The sequence below is a fragment of the Notamacropus eugenii genome, chromosome 1 (assembly GCF_028372415.1).
Source record: "Notamacropus eugenii isolate mMacEug1 chromosome 1, mMacEug1.pri_v2, whole genome shotgun sequence".
Lineage (NCBI taxonomy): Eukaryota > Metazoa > Chordata > Mammalia > Diprotodontia > Macropodidae > Notamacropus > Notamacropus eugenii.
The window spans coordinates 485747869-485764108 of NC_092872.1; the positions used below are offsets into that span (position 1 = coordinate 485747869).

The 16240-nt window shown below is 44.9% G+C and overlaps 1 protein-coding gene across 4 annotated transcripts in view; it reads left to right on the top strand.

Annotated features, from left to right (window-relative positions):
- The first annotated feature begins 4810 nt into the window (after positions 1-4810).
- The window catches only part of ADAMTSL2 (ADAMTS like 2), a 48604-nt gene continuing 37174 nt past the window's right edge, over positions 4811-16240 (top strand). For 2 of the 4 annotated variants that reach the window (XM_072632867.1, XM_072632869.1), the window contains exons 1-7: positions 4811-4899; positions 7148-7259; positions 8710-8852; positions 9715-9790; positions 11654-11756; positions 13544-13689; positions 13796-13919. In XM_072632867.1, the coding sequence (XP_072488968.1) occupies positions 4820-4899; positions 7148-7259; positions 8710-8852; positions 9715-9790; positions 11654-11756; positions 13544-13689; positions 13796-13919 (784 nt within the window). In that variant the 5' untranslated portion in view covers positions 4811-4819. Of the gene's footprint in view, positions 4900-5001; positions 5103-7147; positions 7260-8709; positions 8853-9714; positions 9791-11653; positions 11757-13543; positions 13690-13795; positions 13920-16240 lie in introns of all 4 variants that reach the window. The other 2 variants (XM_072632870.1, XM_072632871.1) reach the window with 2 other exon arrangements.

Here is a 16240-nt window from a genome sequence, read left to right on the forward strand (position 1 = left end):
AAATCTCCTGCAGAAGGGAGGACTTCCGATGAATCTTGAGGGAAGTTAGGGAAATAAAGAGGAGGAAATGAAGGGGCAGACCAGGGGTGGGGAACCTTGAGGCCACATGTGGCCTTCTAGGTCCTCAGATGAAGCCCTTTGACAGAGTCTAAGTTTTACAGAACAGATCCTTTTATTAAGGGAATTTGCTCTGTGAAGTTTGGATTCAGTCAAAGGGTCATGCTTGAGAACCTAGAGAACTACATGTGGCCTTGAGGCCACAGGTTCCCCACCTCTGGGGCAGACCATTCCAGACCCAGGAAATAGACTGTGCAAAGGCATGGAAATGGGAGATGGAGTGTTATGTTAGAGGAACTACAAAAACACCAGTGTACCTGGATTTTAGAGGGGAGTAGAGAGAAAGAAGTGAAGGAAGAGACAAGGTTGTAAAGAACTTTCAAAATCAGAGAATTTTATATCTGATACTAGAAGCAATTGGATCTTGGGGCAATCCCCAATGGAGTCACAAAGAGTTGGACGCAACTGAAATGACCAAATAACAGCAACAAATGACAGAAGCAGTAGGGAACCCTTAGTATGAGCAGGTGAAAAGGCCAAACCTACATCTTAGGAAAACCTCCTTGACAGCGGAGTGGAGAGTAGCTTAGAGAAGGAAGAAACTTAAGGCAGGACATCAAGGAGAAAGCTCCTCCAAGAAGCAAGTGTGTTGATGAGGGCTTAGACTCAAGTGTTGACTTAGTTGTGAGTGGAGAGAAAGGTGGAGTATATAAGAGATCCCGGAGACTGAAAAGACAAGATTTGGTAACTGATTGGATGTGTGGGGTGAATGAGAGTGAGGAGATGAGAATGTCACTGGGGTTGTGAGCCTGAGTCAGTGGAAGCATGGCCATGTCATTGACAGTAATAATGTGGATGGTTTTTGGGGGATGATCATGAGGTCTACTTTGGACACATTGGGTTTGAGATGTCCATGGGAACATTCTAGTGGTAGAGACAACATGGGAATAAGCAATATAGTTTGTTTCAAAATGTCCAAATATCTGGTGCTTCTTGACTAGGCCAGGAGAGCTATGTATATGTGTGTGTATGTGTATGTACATATATACAGATATGTGTATATATTATATACATTATATTAATCTTCATAGAGATGGGGACTGAACCCAAGGGAGCTGATGAGGTCAACATGAGTGAGATTGTACAGAATGAACAGAGAACTCAGGAGAGAATCTTGGAGGATGTCCATAGATAGTGGGCATGACATGGGTAGAGAATCAACAGAGGAGACAAAGAAGGTTTTACTTACAGTAAGATTCTGCAAAGGCATTTGAACTCAGAACCTGTGATTTCAGAGCTAGGGCTCTGTTTCATGTTCCACTGTTCCATGTACAAGCTCACACAGGTAGAAATGACAAAAATAGGATTTGAAACCCAGGTCCCTTGACTCCAAATCCAGCAATCTTCACCGCACTAAACTACCACTCTTGTTTATTTATTTTAACAGTATCTGGCACATAATAGGAACTTAATAAATGCTTGTTGACTTGACTTTATTTCCTGACTGATGGCTTGGAAAGGCTCCAAATTCTTGAAGAATCTTTGGGTCCTTAGATTTCCTAATCTTTTTCTTGCATCTACTCTCCTCTTAACTCTAAATCCTTAAAAATCACTCAGATTAAACAGCAAATGCCTTCGAAAAGTCCAGAATGGAGTGGAGCCTGGAGCTGACAGAGGGGTTGTAAAAGCACTCTTCCAGTATTTGTTGATCATTTGGAAGAGAGATTAGTTTGTTCTGTTTGGCTCCAAAAGGGAAGTGCTAAAAGCAGAGGTAGATGTAAGCAAAAATGTCCCCAAATCAGTCATTCCTAAGTAGAATGGGTTGTATTGATAGATAGTGAGTCCCCTGTTTATCTTTATGTACAATTTTTTTTTGATGTTATGAATGGGAACTCTTTGAGGTCAGGGACTGTAGGGTTTTTTTATTTTGTTTTGTTTTTGCCTTTCTTTGGATCCCTTGTGCTTAGCACAACTCTGAAACATCTTAAGTGATTAACAAATGCTTCTTGACTGATTGACTTAACTGATTATCTATGGCAGTCTTCAAGCAGAGGTTGGACTACTCATCAAGAATGTTGTAGGGAGATTTCTTATTTGGGTATGAGTTGCATTAGAAGACCCTGAAGGTCTGATCCAACTTGGAGGTTCTAGAGCTTGGGAAGAATATTGGACTGGGAGAAGAGACTCAGGTCCTAATTTCAGTATCATGACCTTGAGCAGGTCAGTTCCTTTCTCTGAATCTTGCTTTCCTTTTCTGTAGAATGAGTGAGATGTGTTTTATAAGCTATATACTGAGTTAAAGAAGCTATATACGAACTATATGAATGGTTCTGAAACTATGGTATCTCTGGTCACATAAATTTGCTTGCCTAGAAAAGCACCCAGATGTCTCCTCTGTCCCTTGATATGGCTATCAAAGGATAACAGTCATGGAAAGCTCTGGCTCACCAGAGAAGTGCCTTGCTGAGTATCACACAGCAAGGTAACTTCATCTGGGACTGGGAAGGTGAGGCTCAAGGTCTGGTTCTCAGGTCTGGTCCCCAGATTCTGTCCTCTGCTGAAGGGTAGAGTAGACTGGTGATGTTTTAGTTGGTCAGCTTTGAGGCACCACCCAAGGGAATACATTAGTCACTAAACACGTGGGGGAGCTGTGGATCTCTAAGTCAAAAATAGATGTGGGGCTCTGGGCCAGGGGTGTTATGCAGGGCTCTGACTGGCGCTACTACAGGGAGAGGACAGTGGGGGGAAGCTGATGCCCTTTGGTTGTTCTCATCCCAAATGACCCCAAATAAAGAGTGGATGAGATGGGTAGCAGAAATATAAAAAGGAATTCCCACCAAGCTTAAACATTTGATCTTGTGGGAAGAGTACAATATTTGCAGCCAGATGACATGGGTTTGAACCTCAGTTTTCTCATAAAATGAGGGGCTTGGAATAGGTGATCTCTAGGGATACTCTCTTTATGAGGCATCTAGATGGCTCAGTGGATAGAGCCCTGGGCCTGAAGTCAGGACAGACCTGAGTTCAAATCTGACCTCAAACACTTACAAGCTGTGTGACCTTGGGCAAGTCACTTAACCTCTGTTTTCCTTAATTCACTGGAGAAGGAAATAGCAGACGACTCCATTCTCATTGCCAAGAAAACCTCATGGAGAGTCAATAGCTGCTGTGGTCTACAGGGTCACAAAGAGTTGGACACAACTGAACAAAGAATACTTTCAGTTTTAAATCCTAGGATCTCTGTGCTTCTCTCTCCTGACTCCAGAATTTCCCAAAATTCTTCCCCCAGGAGTGACACCAGGCAGATCATCCCTAAAGCACAAACTGTTTAATGATAGAATAATTAATGATGATGACAATAATACTAATTCATTTCTGTGATGCTTGAAGGTTTGCAAAGTGGTAGATGATGGCATCAGATTGGGGGGAGTATTTGAAGGAGGCTAGCTTAGGTGATCCCTTGTGTGGCAGCTAGTGGATGGATTAAATGATCTTGGGAGGACTTCTTCACCTGCATCTGGATAAGTCTTGGATTGTCTGGTAGGGAAGCCAAGGTGCTTGAGCAGTGAACTAGCTCCCTGGGGTTGGGGTGGGGGGAGGAATTAGAGATCATTAAGAATGGAATCCAGTCTCCTGGGGGCTTTTAAGCCAGCCTTGCTCCTCAGCACAAACTCACCGTGAAAGTGTGTGTGTTTTATAAAGTCTGACTCAGAGACGAATAACAAAGAGCTGGCATCGAAGACTAGACTGTCCAGGGGCTGCCCGTCTGGCGTGAGCCCAGCACTGCCTCATCCAGGGCCAAGTTGGTGCTAAACATCTGCAGAGAATTCCTAATCTCTCCCCTGCCCCCACCTCAGCCCTGGGTAATAAGAGTCTGGACTGGCTGCCTTGAAAACATCTGTCCTGCACCCAGAAGTCCTCATCTGGCCTCTTTCCCTCTGTCACTGGGGTGCAGGGCAGTACCCTCACTTCTTCTATCACTTACTCTTGCCCACTAGCCCTGAGGACCTAGGGGGAGGTTCCTTGATCCTCCCCATTTATTCAAATACTTTATTTGCTGCCTGCCCAGAATCTTTCTTGTCAACCCTCTAGGAAACTTACAAATTCTCCCATGACCACCCAGAGGCCTTATCTATGTATCCCTCATTCCTCTTCATGAGGTGCTTTCCCCATTCCTAGCCTTTCCTTCTCATGCCTGCCAGTGACCTGACCAGACACAAATCCCCTTTCCCCAGAGGACTGAGTCTGAGGTTCATTCACAAGGGAGGCCATATGTGGTAGTAGATAGAACAATGGAGAGACTTGGTTCTGGTCTTTACTGTGTCACTAGCTTGCTGTGTGACCTTGGATCAATCATTCTCCTTGTCTTGGTCTCATTTTTTCCATCTACAAAATGATGGGATTGCACTAGATCTCTAGAGTCTTTTCTCTTACAGTGCAGATATTCTGTAATTATATGATCCTTATTCCCTCTCCTCCCCCTTCCCCAGGTCTCTGGTGAGCCTGAGATTTTGAGGGGGGTATGAGATTGGAGGAGAATACGGGGAGACACAGATACATATGTTCCTCTCCTCTCTGTCTTCTTGGCTACTCTAGTCAGCAGGCAGCTGTGGCTGGCCCTGGTCCAGAGGCGCAGAGTGGGTTAAAGCGTGAGCCAGGCGGAGGTGGGGGGGGAGCAGCAGGGTGAGAAGTGTGAGTTCCTCCCAGTCTGTCTGACAGCTATAAAGGCAGGGAAACACAGCGAGAGAGCCACTGGGGCTGAATGCCTTTCTCTGGAAACCCCCACTCTCTTGGACGCCCATTGAAGTGGGAGAGGGAGGGAGGGAGAGAAGGAGGAAGGAGGTGAGAGAGAGAGAGAGAGAGAGAGAGAGAGAGAGAGAGAGAGAGAGAGAGAGAGAGAGAGAGAGAGAGGACAATTCTTATTGCTTCTGCTGCCTCTTTCAGTCCCTTCTCCCCCCACATACACAAGCTCGCACCTGGTGTCTGGAACATCTCCTGCCTCTTCCCCCCCCTGCTAACCTGCTGACACTTTGCCTTTGGGCCAGGTATGGTTTATTTCTCTCTTCTCCCCTATCTCCCCCTATTCCCCAAGCTCCCCCTACCCCTACCAGCTTTCCCTCTTCTCATTGAGAAACACACATTTGGATTTCTCCTAAAGAAACTCACCCTCACCCTAACTTCTCTCAAAAAAAAAAAAGTCCAGGAAACCCTCCCCCAGCAATAGGACATAAGCAGAGGGTACTCCTTAGCGTGGATCTTGGGGTGGTAGGTGAGATTGGGGGAGAACTGTCCTCCCAGCCCCCATTTTGGAGGAAATGCAGAATCAGAAACCATAGTGTGTGTGTGTGTGTGTGTGTGTGTGTGTGTGTGTGTGTGTGTGTGTGTGTGTGTGTGTGTGTGTGTGTGTGTGTGTGTGTTTGAAGGCAGTTATATAACTCTAGGCATTAGGCTCAGGCCAAGAGGGGAATGGGGGGGGGGGGGAGGATAAGGACCAAAATAACTTTCAGAACTGTATGCTAAGGTGCCTCCCCTCCCCCGCTGCCACCAGGAGCCGGTGGGGGCCCCAGGGTTCGTAGATTTGTGGCTTTCACTTTCATTTGAAACATTTCTGGTTGGTTTTTTTGGACCCCAAAGAGGGATGGATCCAGAGCGAGCCATTCTCTGGCTGAAGGCCAGCGGCGTCTGGAAGCCTTAATGAAAACCAAGTGTAAGCCCCGTCTCCGGCACCTGTCTCCAGGACAGCCAGCCAGGAGCACTGGGCTCCAATTAGGCAATGAGTCCAGTGGCCTGGAGACCAGATTTTGGGGCAAGGAAGGATGGGGGTATGTGCAGATGCTGCCCTGGGTGGAGGAGGCTTACCAGATGTGGTGGGCAGCTTGGGGGAAGAGTGGGGGGAGTCCCAAGGATTCAGAAACTTCTCCAGAGATGTTTGGGGAGCCTTCTCTGGAGTTGTGAAGTGGCTTGTGGGGTGCAATGAGGTTGGCATTGGAAATCCTGAGGGTTTCTATTGCACAAGACTATTACAATTTAACTGGGAAGATAGGGAACCAATTGGGTACAGTAGAAAGAGCATTGGATTTAAAGCCTGAGGACCTGGATTCGAATACTAGCTCTGCTACCTATTACCAATATGACCTTGGGCAAGTCACTGTGCCTCATTGGGTTTCCATTTCCTCACATGGAAAATGAGGAGATTGAATGAGATGACCTCTAGGATCTCTTTCATCTTTAAATCCTATACTGTTCTGGGCTGGGTGATTTGGACAGTGTCAACTCTCAGGACCAGAGAGGTCCTCTCTGCCCTTTCCTCTCCTGGATTGCCCGAAAGTACCCTTCATGGCTATTTGCTCAGAGATACAGCATTGGATAGGGAGGAAAACCACTTCCACCTCCTTCTTCCCAAGAGGCTCAACATTTCTCTGCCACTGTGAAATAAATTTCCCCCACCTGCTGGGGCCAGGGTGGGTAGCTGAGAGCCTGGCTTGTGAAAAAGGAGGAGAGGAAATGGTGCGGGTTAGCACTGTCTTGAGGTCTTTGTGTCCTGGGGTAGGCTTTTCTCTCACCCAGCAACTGGCCACTTTCAAGTTGAAATGAAACCTGGGAAAATGAGCCGGCTCCTTGTCTGGAAACCTCCTGCCCTACTGGGATGGGCATAATGAAAGTCATTCACAGGCTGGGAACCAGCTTTTTGGGACGATTGAGGCTCAGTTCATCAGACTGTGTACAATCCAACCTTTAGATATTTGGCTTTTCTCCCTCTGTGCCCCCCTCCCCACGCCCTCTTTGCCTCATAATTGGTTCTTTGAGGAAGGGAGGGGAGGAGAGATGATTCCATATGATTGTGTTTTTCCTAAGTCATCAACTCTGTTTATAGTAGGTTGGTTTGGTAGGGAATGGGGACAGATAAACAAGACTTAGCCCTTTTGATTCAAATGTCTGGATGATTATTCCGATTGCAGCTCAAGGCATCTTCTATCTTAGGGTAGGGAGCTCAGCCTTGTGTTTTCTCTTCCCTTGTGCATCCCTGGTCAGTGGAGAACATAAGCAAATAGCATTTTATTTAGCATAATGTTGGTCTTGTTCTCTCTAGGATGGATGCTGGATGGCGTCATTCAGGTTGGGGCTTCTTGACCTGGTCTCCATTGAAGGGTCTACTGGCTGTGGTGCTGGTGGCTGGGAATGTCATGCTCGTTTTTGCTAAGGTGAGCAGAAAAGCTTCCCACATTGCTCTTTGAAGCCCCCAACCTTTGGAAGTCATCAGGCAGAGGAGATATCTTTGCAAGATGCAAAGGTCACACCCCTGACTCTAAGGCATTGGGTCTACTCAGTTAAAAACAAAACAAACAGATAAAACCTTTGGCTAATCTTCCAGATATTCGATTGACCCACTGACTTTTTCACTGATTTCACTGACTTTTCAGGGTTCATGGTTTTGGTAAGGGTTATGTGTTCCTCTGAGATCTAGCCCTCTGGCAGTGAAATGGTAGTTGGGAGTGAGGGATGGATCTAGGTACAGCCACAACCTGTATGGTGTGGTACAAAAGGCACAGGATTTTATCCTCAGATGATCTGGGTTGAGCCATGGTTCATTAGGCCTGTGACTTGGTACCCTTTAGGCTTCATTTTCTCTAACACGAAGGGGGCTAGACTATATGATCAGTGCCAACCAGCTCAAAATTGTTCAGGCCTGCCTCTACTATACAGTCAAGTCCCCAGATAAGTCAATTGGGTGGAAAAATCAGTCAAATTCATTGTTAGACCAAACAATGGGTTGATTGGCTGAACTTTCTATTTTTCAAATGGTGGTGTTGGAACCAGTCAGGATATGTATGAAGAGAATTCATTCCTGGGCAGAAATCTGTCCAACAGAACTGAGATTCCATTCTCTCTTGTTAGAACAGGGTCTAGAATGATTAAATATACAGCACAAATGACTTGCAGCCTCTCTGGGCGTGAGATGTTTCCAGTGACCCCATAATGAGGAAGTGTTCACCCTTAAACTGACCATCAGCTCCCCCCTTCATTTCTTAGGCTCATTCATGTCATGGTTAATATTCTCTGCCAGGTAATAGTAACCAGACCATTGTTGCCTTTCTGCTGCCAAGTCTTTAATTCCCTGCAGCAACATCAGTCTCCACCCCGTTCCTTACATTAGTGGCTCTTAGTGGATGAGGGTTTAACTTGGCTTGAGGTTTTGCATTAAGTGTCTGAGGAGGTAGGTTGGGGGTGGGTAGTGGGGCTGGTGTGACCTGGGGAAGAGTGGGGTGGCTGGGGAATCCCAGAATGTTTCAGGTCACAGGTACAGGTCTCTTCAAAGCAGGCCCTGGACTTTCTCAGTGAGAATCAGAGCATTTCGAGTCTGGGTGAGAAGTCATGTCAAGATCTAGGGTGTTCTGAGGAGGCTGACAGTGTTTTATGTCTTTGGTCTGGATTTCCACTGAGTTGCAACTTAAAAGAGCATTGTGCCTGACTGTAGATCAGAAGGGAGCCTGCCTTTTTATCTCAGAGGCTTAGGATGCACAGGGGTGAGGGACATCTGCTGAGAACAGACAGGCAGAATTGTTTGCTTGACCTTCTGCTGTGTCTATGAGTCTTTCTCTCCTGACAGCAGACTTGTTGGGGGCGTGGTGGGTGCGGGGGACTCTTGCACAGGGTAATGCCCAGACCTCGAATAGCTTAGAAGAAGGAGCAGACGCCACGGCTTACTGGTGGGGAGAGTGGACCAAGTGGACAGCTTGCACCAGAACTTGTGGTGGAGGAGTGAAGTCTCAGGAAAGACACTGTCTTCGGCAGAGGTAGGGGTTGAAAGGGTGGAGGGAGTTTGGGCTCTGGAGCGAAGGAAAATAAGTGCTTTAGTTCCTCATGTGAGGCTTGGGGCGGGGGGGGGTGCACTTCTGCTTGGCCCATGAAGTGGTTTTCAACACACTCTTTTCAACCAGCAGTTGACCTGTGGGAGGCGCAGAACATGTCACCCTTTGGGGCTCCTGTCCTGGTAGAGCTGGATTTAAATGACTGTCCATGGCAGCCCAGAACAGGAAAGAGAATTCAGTTCAATACCATTCTACCAGTAGTTATCAACATTTACTATGCACTGGGTACTTCCTTAGGAGCTAGGGATACAAAGGCCCAAATGAAAGCATCTCTGCCCCAAGAAACTTCCGTCCTTCTGTGGGTGGATGTCTAAGGGTGTATGTGTGTGGAAGGGGCATAAACAGTCCCATAGCTTTGCCTTGGTTACAGTAGAGGCAACATTATGGCAGGAATTTATGTCCATGACTCCTGTCTTTTTGGTCAGCAGAGTTCTATCCTTGCCTCTTATTGACTGATCTAGTTCTAGACAGCTGCCTGAATTTGACCTGAGGAGTCAAATAGCTTAAGATTGATGGTACAATGGTCTCTTCTGAGCCAGCCAGACTTTTCCTCAGGAGGTCAGGCCATGGGGACAAACCAGAACAGGAAGCTCACTTTTAGGGAGTAGGGGAATAGAAGTGTTCATTCTGGTCCAGCAGGGGAGGTCATTTTGGCAAGGTGGAAACATCCGTAAGCAATTGGAATGGGAACAATGGCGGCTTCCAAAATGGATTCATGACTCACACATCCTTATAAAGCCATTGGTGAGAAGCCTTGTGACACCTACAATTTTGCTTCTCCGTTTAGGAGGAAGTCCGTCTCAGGACTTGGGAACAAGACCTGCACAGGCACCTCCAAGAGGCACCAGCTATGCAAAGTACAGGTAGGAGTGGGCAGGTTTCTGCCTTACCTAACCCCGTCCCCACCCTTGGCTGAGCTCTCTGGGGATAGAGCAGGCCTAGGCCAAGTCATAGGGGATTGTCTTGAGGCTTAGGTCCCTGCTTTTCTTCTGACTCCTTTAAAGACAGGGAGAAAAATAAGTGATTTGCCCAGGGTCTAGTAACTGTCTGAGGCCAGATTTGAACTCATGAAGATATCTTCCTGACTCCAGGTCTGGCACTCTGTGCACTATATTGCCACTTAGCTGCCCCAGTGACAAAAGCAGAAAACGACAAAAGGAAGAGACCCCAGTCAGTTCCATGCAAGCCTTTACTCAAGGCTTCCTAAAAGCCCTCAAGAAGCTTACTGCCTAGTAGAAGAGACAGGTAGAAAATGAGACTGTGCATCATAAGGTTCAGTAAGTCATAGGTGGAATGACGTTCAAAGGAGAGAGAGGACAGAGAGGGATGCAGCAGTCAGAGAAATTAGTAAGGCCTTTTCCTTCTCTTTTTGAGATTCTGTGATTCTAAAATGGAGTAGGGTTTCACCTGGGCCTTGGGGGTTTGGGAGGAGGAGCAAAAGAAGGGAAGTGATGAGTTTGAATTCTGTCACAGGCATTTACCAGCTATGTGGCTCTGGGTAAATCCCTCCCAGACTCAGTTTTCTCATCTGTAAAATGAGAGTAATGATAGTGCATACTTCATAAAGGTTGGTGAGGGATCAGAAAATCCATCTAGCACGTATATAAAGTGCTTGCAAACCTTACAGCACTGTATAAATATAAGCTGTTATTATTATTATCGTTGTTAGAGTCGTTGGTGATACGGTATCTGTCTCAGAAGCCCTAGGGTCTTGGTTTGGAGATTCCCAGAATGTGCTTGTGGAAGAAAGTCTTCATTTTAAGTAGTCTTTAACAATGCTAATCCAAGGAGGAAATGGGGAGTGCGTGTGTGCGTGCGTGCGTGTGTGTGTGTGTGACTCGTTCTCCACTGAATTGACCAGTGGTTGTGGCATCGTGCCAACAAGCACAGAATGCCAGGGCTGGAGTGGGCATTAGAACATATGTCCAAGCTTGAGGGGAACTTAGAACATAGAGTATCAGAGTTGGAAGTGACCTTAGAGATGATTTAATTTCAAGACCCTCATTTTAAAGAGGGAAGGAAACACACATTTATTAAGCACCAACTATGTGCCAGGTACAAACATCATCTCATTTGATTCTTACAACAATTCAGGGAAGTGGGTGCTATTATTATTCCTATTTCCAGTCAAGGAAACTGAGGCAGACAGAGGTTAAGCAACCTGCCCAGAATCACACAGATAGTAAATATCTGAAACTGGATTTGAACTCAGGTCTTTCTGACTTTTCAAGCTCAGGGCTCTATTCACCTTGCCCAAGGTGAATCACTTTGCTCAACTAGGCGCATCTAGGACTAATTTTGTTGTGCCTTGTCTCTGCCTCCCGAACCTGGTCTGATCTCTTCTAAGCTTCAGGACCAGAATCAGCCTTTAGAAAGGCTGCCTCATCTGCCTGCTTTCTTGGGGTTCTCTTCCTTTTGTCCTTGTCTGTTTTGTCACTGGGGCAGCTAGGTGGCGCCAGTGCACAGAATGCCAGACCTGGAGTCAGGAAGATATCTTCATGAGTTCAAATCTGGCCTCAGACAGTTACTAGACCCTGGGCAAATCACTTAGCCCTGTTTGTCTCAGTTTTCTCATTTGTAAAATAAACTGGAGAAGGAAATGGCAAACTACTTCAGTATCTGTGCTAAGAAAACCCCAAATGGGGTCATGAAGAGTTGAACATAACTGAAAAATGACTAAACAAAAATGATTCTCACCAGGATGTGATTAACATGTTCCCTTTTAGGAGTGTCCTTCAGATGGAAGAAGCTTCAGGGAGGAGCAGTGTATATCCTTCAACTCCCATGTGTACAATGGAAGGACGTATCAATGGAAACCCTTATATCCTGGTAACAAGAGTTTCCTTGTCTCACAATGCTACTAGGTCCTCAGTTCTTTCAGAGAGATGGGTCAGCTCCTCTCACAGCCTCTTCCTTGTCTGTATTGAATATGGGCTTCAGGAATTCAGCCAAAAAGCTGCCACACACTGGAGCTAATGTGGAATTTGGAATCTTTGGTGGATTGATGGTTAGGGCACACACATCTCCAACAGCAAGAGTGTGGCTTAGGCTGTTGGCATTTCTACTTTGCATCTGGAGAGTGATTTATACTTTTTGAAGAGCTTTCACATGCATTTTCTTACTTGACCTTCTGAATAGTCCTAAAATGACCAAAGGGCAGGGATTATTAAAGGAGCCCTGGTTGTAGAGTAAGATGATCTGGGTTTAAATCCCACTTTTGATGATTCCATAGTCTGTGAAACCTTGGGAAAGTCAAGCCACCTCTTGAGCCTCAGATTTCCCATCTGTAAAATGAAGGGGTCAGATTAGATAGAGACCCTTATTGGTTTTTGTGTCATAGACCCTGATGTCATTCTGGTGAAGCCTATAGATTCCTTCTCAGGAAAATGTTTTTAAATACAAAAAATGCACAGTATCACAAAAAAATCCAATTATATTGAAAATTAGTTATCAAAATATTTAAAGATCTCCAAATTCATGGACCCCAGATGGCCTTGACATCCTTGCTAATTCTAGCAAGGATTCCTATGATCTATGACTTCTGCTTTATGATGAAGGAGCTGATGCCCAGAGACTCAAGGGTTTTGCCCAGGGCCCTGCAACAGAGTTAGTGGCAGATTCCGATTCAAAACCTAAGTTTCCTGAATTCCTGTCCAGTGTCATCCCATCATTGAGTCTTACATCTGTTTTAATAACGCTGCTTCCCAGCTCTCATTTGCCTGTGCCAGTTGATGTGGAATTGAGGGAAGGGACCCAGGGGAATGGAAAATAGAAGGAAAAGCTTTGTAATTAAACTAGATTTGGTTTTGGAATTCATACTATGATGATTAGTGCTTGTTATGTTTTTAGGGAAGGCTTGGGGTGATTTTCCTTCCTTGTTATGTGTTACTTAGGCTGATGTTAAAGTAATTTTCCTGAACACATAGTGACCGACAGAAGGATGAATGTAGATGTGGGTAGTCCATAGTGGTGGCAGGAACATTGGATATTGAGCCTGGAGATATGGGTTCTAATCCTTGCTCTGCCACTTAATAGTTGCATGACCATGGGCAAGTCATTTCTCCTTACTGGGCCTCAGTTCCTTCATTTGTAAAATGGAGAAGCGTGTCTAACCCTGTAGTGTCTAATTCTTGGAAGGCATGGGGCTGTTGTGAGGGTTAAATAACATAATGAATATGGAAGTACTTTGTAAGTTGTAGAGTAGGGGACAGACTATTCAATGTGATGTTATAAGTGTGTTCTTTGGGTGTGTGTTAGGGGTGTGGAAGGTGGGGAATTCAGCTTGGGATCTGAAACTATAGGTAATTCACCAAGAAGACCACTGAGTGTGATTCTGTCAGTTTGGTTTGTTCTTCTATCTACCCCTATCCCCCATCCTCCTGATTCTCTCTCTCAAGGAAAATGTTACCTAGTAGAGGTTGCTGATGTCCCTGGAGCTGTGGTCCCATGGACTGTGGTCCTTTGGAGGACCTGCAAGGGCCATTGACCTTTCTGGGGAAGCTTCTTTCTCTCTCCTATTCTCCTTGCTCCCTCTCCCAATCTCATACATGGCTAGTGATGGACATGCTCTTCCCACTGATCCTGTGAGTGTCTTTCTTGCTCTCTTTTCCCACCAGATGACTATGTGCACATCTCAAGCAAGCCCTGTGACTTGCATTGCACAACCGTGGATGGTCAACGGCAGCTTATGGTACCAGCTCGTGATGGGACTTCCTGCAAATTCATCGACTTCCGAGGGGTTTGCGTGTCTGGAAAATGTGAGGTTGTTAAACATTATAGCAAAAATACTGTCAGTAACATTCAGGAAATTAGCCCTGATCCCATCTCTGGGCCTGCACATCAATGCTCTTTTCTGTAACTTTTTCCAGCCTATTGGATGTGATGGGATCCTCTTCTCTACCCACACTCTGGACAAGTGTGGGGTTTGTCAGGGTGATGGCAGCAGCTGCACCCATGTGACAGGGAATTACAGGAAAGGGAATGCCCACTTGGGTAAGTAAGCTCATTTGGCTGTTATCTTTGGCTATAGGGAAAGAGGGAGGGGAACAGGGAAACATGGGAGCTTCAGATCCAATAACAATAATAATAAATAACAATAATCATGATAGCACTTCAAATCTTTGGTGGATCCGGGATCTCAGTGGTGATCTCAGTGATCTTCTCTCTATGCAGATCTCAACCTCTTATCCAGATCTTTCCATACTTCCTTAGTAAAAACTCATTCAACACACTGGACATCTTTTGGCACTTCTAAGATTTTGTGGATACCTGGGAAGGCAACTGTCATCCCTAACCCTTTTTCCACTTCTTTTCCAGTCATCACTTATGATACATTGCATCTTATACACAAATTATTGCTGGTAACATGCTATGACATACTTCTGCCCACTGTGCATTTCTCCATTTCCCTTTGGGTCAAATGCCCAATGTTGATTCTTCTGGGATAACAAGATTGAGAGAGATAGTGTGGTGTAATGAATGAAGAGGGAGTCTTGAACTTGGGAAGAATTGGGTTCAGATCCCACTCTGACACATACTGGCAGTATGATGCTGGATAAGTTACTTAGCCTGTCATTGTGTTGGGCAACTCTCTAAGATACTGAGTTACAATGTAGGTGCTGGTCCACTTTGGTAGAGGACATTCCTCACCCAAGAGTTTCCTATAGCAATGAAATCATGGGTTCAGTTCAAAATAAAAACAACAAAAAAATAAGAATTCAGATCATTTCAGGCAAGGGGGACACTGTGAAGGCACTAAGATTGGAATAAATCAGGCAGGCATGTTGCAGAGAATAGGGGAGAGGTTGGTCTGGTTGGAATGAAGGCTTTATTGGGGAGTAATTAAAATCCTAGCTGTGGGGGAAAGCTCAGGAGTAATAGCATAGTAAACTGTAATCTAGCCTCTGTTTTGTTATCTGTCCAGTAGGATTTGCGTGTAAGCTTGCATGTGTATTGATGAAGGGTGCAATAGAGATAATGTGGTCACACAAGCTCTTATGACATTTTCTTTTTAAAAAAATTTTAATGTTTTATTTTTTCCAATTACAAGTAAAAACAATTTTAACCTGTGTTTTTTACAATCTTGAGTTCCAAAATCTCTACTACCTTCCCACCCTCCCCCCTCATAGAGAAGGCAATTTGATAAAGGTTATACATGTGCAGTCATGCAAAACATATTTCCGTATTAGTCATGTTGTGAAAGAAAACAGTAAAAAAAAACCCCAAGAAAAATAAAGAAAGTAAAATAACAGTATGCTTCAATTTGCACACAGATTCCATCAGCTCTTTCTCTGGGGATGGATAGCATTTTTTGTCATAGGTCTTTAAGAATTTATTATCTTGGATCTTTGAAAATAGCCAAGTCCTTCATAGTTGACCGTTGTACAATGTTGCTGTCACTATGTACAATGTTGTCCTGGTTTTGTTGACTTTGCTTTGCATCGGTTCACATATGTCTTCCTGGGTTTTTCTGAAAGCGTTTTACTCAAAAGAGGGCATTTTCAAAAGAGGGTGCTATGGTTAGTCCATGCATATGGCCATAGTGTACCATGTTGAGGGAAGGTTCCCTAGGGAATCTTTGGTCTAGAGCCCCTTGAGTGTGAGACTGATTCAAGAGCAGTCAATTAAAGAGTATGAAACTGGAAAAATCCCAGAAGCCAAGGGCAATGAAGGTGAAAAAAAGTTCCTTGGCCATCAAGAGAGCTTATATGCCCTCTTGTACTGTGTTATTAATGTTTGATATAGTACGAAGATCAATGAATTTTTCAGTTAATTCATGAAGATGATCTTGATCAAGTTCATAGAATTAGAGATTTCAAGTAGGAAGAAACTTTAGGGATCATCTCATCCAATACCCTTTTTTTTGTGGGTGGGGAAACTGAAGCTCAGAGAGATGAAATGACTTGCTCAAGGTCGCTGGGGTTACAAATAGCACAGCCAGGACTAGGAACCAGCTGCCTCTGCTTTTTTCTACTGCTGCCCCTCTCTCCCCACTTAGGATATGAAAACAGGAAATTTTATAAAACTAAAAAGTGGAACAGATACATACACACGCCAAGAATTCCATTTTGAGAGAAAGGACAATTTCTAGGCTATTTGTAGACAGGATAGAATATTGGAATTCTGTATAAATAGATTCCCAAATATATATCCTGGGCATATAAATATTTAAGTAACTAGAAAGAGCAGGAGGACTTAGAGGTGAGTCCAAGAATCCTGAGATGAGGAGGTTCACCCAAATGCCCCAATATAATTATAGCCATTCAATAAATCTACTCAGTCATTCAATACTTTGTCAGCATAGTGTGATAGAA